We start from the raw sequence: 1,914 nt of genomic DNA on the forward strand, positions 1-1,914 counted from the left end.
TGACGTTGACGCCTTTCGCACCCCCCCCCCCCTCCAATGCTCCTGCCTCTGCACAAAGACACTTCTCAGGCTGGTCAGTGTGTGAGTTCCCTGTCACCAGAGAAGCCAGGATGTTTCCCAGCCCAGCAGCGCCTGTTGCTGACAGAGAACAGGCAGCTCGAGCAAACCAAGCGGCCCCGCCAGAGGCTGCTCACACCCACCCCTCCCCGGTTGGCAGGGCCTTACGGTCCAGTGCAGTCTGACGGCGGATGTGGTCAAAGAACTTGGTGTTGTTGGCGAACATCCCCCCACAGGTCGGGCAGGCCACCACCTTCTCCTGCGTGTGGCTGCGCAAGTGCTCCCGCAGTTTGCAGCGCCCCTTGAAGGTGCAGTCGCAGTCTAAACAGAAGCAAGAGAGCGCCGTTACGATCCCTCACGTGGCCCACGACCCACAACCTGACTGCATGGCAGGTGTTCTGCTTCTCTTCTGAGCAGCAAGGATCAACTCCTTGCTCTAAAAAGCCCCCAGAGCAGGGTCACAACAGGAGGAGATCACTAGAGTACAACCGTTGCGGCCCTCCCTGCCACGGCAAGCAGCGAAGGCAACCGCACGAACACAGGAAAGAGAAACCATTCAAAAAACACCAACAAGAGCCTTTTCCTCTGGGTACCAATTAAATGTAAACGAAAAGTTCAATGTTAAGGACTCAACTGGATACTCTGAAGGAAATTCGATGGGAACATTTCACTGTTAGGACCTCGCACACCTATTTTTGAAGTTCCAGAGGCTCTCTGAAACCCTGCCACAGCGTGCAGAGTCCTCCTGTACAATGTCTGCAGTCCAGCTCTCTGCCAGTCTCTCTAGAGAGGTGCTGCCTGCACCCACTAACCTTTCCAGCCGCAGAGGAACACGTGGTTCTCCTTCCCTGCCGCCTTGTATTCCGAACAGAAGCTGTGATCCTCCACGTGCCGATAGAACCATTCGGGATTATCAAATGATCTCTGTTGGGGAGCAAGAACAGGCAGAACAGGTGAAGAGACCAGTGCAAGCTGCCTCAACCAGAGCAGAGCAGACACTTTCACACAGGAACAAACGCAGCCAACGGGCAGGCGCGCAGGTGAGCTGCTCCCCTGCCTTTGGCTACCACATCACAGACAACAACCACGGACGAAAGCCAAGCCGGTCCCTTGTTCTCACCTCACAGTATTCCCACAGACACAGAAAGTTCTCCTGGATCTCCGGGATGATATTGCGGCTCTGGAAGTCCAGCTGGCAGGGGCTGACATCAGACTGGCTCTGCAGGGCCCGCAGCCCCCACTGCTTCAGCTTGGTGTGGTAGCAGTGGAAATAGACGTGGCGAACGAGGTCAGCTGAGCTCTCTGGGGAACAGAAGCCACACTCCTGCCACAAACACGTGTACTCCTCTGAAAGGCAGGCCCCCCAGCCCCCACTGCTTCAGCTTGGTGTGGTAGCAGTGGAAATAGACGTGGCGAACGAGGTCAGCTGAGCTCTCTGGGGAACAGAAGCCCCCCCCCTGCCACAAACACGTGTACTCCTCTGCAACACAAACAGAAAACACACAGGCCATAAAAGGCTGATGGAAACTTTCCACGTAAAGTTCCGGTCCCTGCAGATAAACACCGCAGCTTTTTTGATGAGATCCCTGCCCTGCACCAGGCAGCACTGCTCTCCTCAGGGAGGGGAAGGTTCTCTCACACTGAAATGTGTCAGAGAAGGAGGAGGGCTCATGACCCGCAGCGGTGGAGGCCGCTGGCTCCTTACCGAGAGGGTCCATTTCCTCCCGGTGTTCCCCGGGAAGGTGACGCTGCAGGTGCTGGCCCACATGCTCGCAAAACTCCTCCATCTTCGAGGCCACGTAGGTGCACACCTCCCACTCGCACTGCAGCACCAAGGCCCCCTTCCAGCCGGCCTTG

General features: G+C 56.8%; 1 protein-coding gene across 1 annotated transcript in view; it reads right to left on the reverse strand.

Moving 5' to 3' along the window:
* The window catches only part of HINFP (histone H4 transcription factor), a gene marked incomplete at its 5' end in the record, with an annotated part of 4,425 nt that extends 2,515 nt beyond the window's left edge, over positions 1–1,910 (reverse strand). The window contains 4 exons of the mRNA XM_010136458.1: positions 226–378; positions 870–981; positions 1,178–1,404; positions 1,763–1,910. Of these exons, the coding sequence (XP_010134760.1) occupies positions 226–378; positions 870–981; positions 1,178–1,404; positions 1,763–1,910 (640 nt within the window). The remainder of the gene's footprint in view (positions 1–225; positions 379–869; positions 982–1,177; positions 1,405–1,762) is intronic.
* Positions 1,911–1,914: the final 4 nt, after the last annotated feature.

Source organism: Buceros rhinoceros, unplaced genomic scaffold (genome assembly GCF_000710305.1).
Source record: "Buceros rhinoceros silvestris isolate BGI_N320 unplaced genomic scaffold, ASM71030v1 scaffold22575, whole genome shotgun sequence".
Classification (NCBI taxonomy): Eukaryota; Metazoa; Chordata; class Aves; order Bucerotiformes; family Bucerotidae; genus Buceros; species Buceros rhinoceros.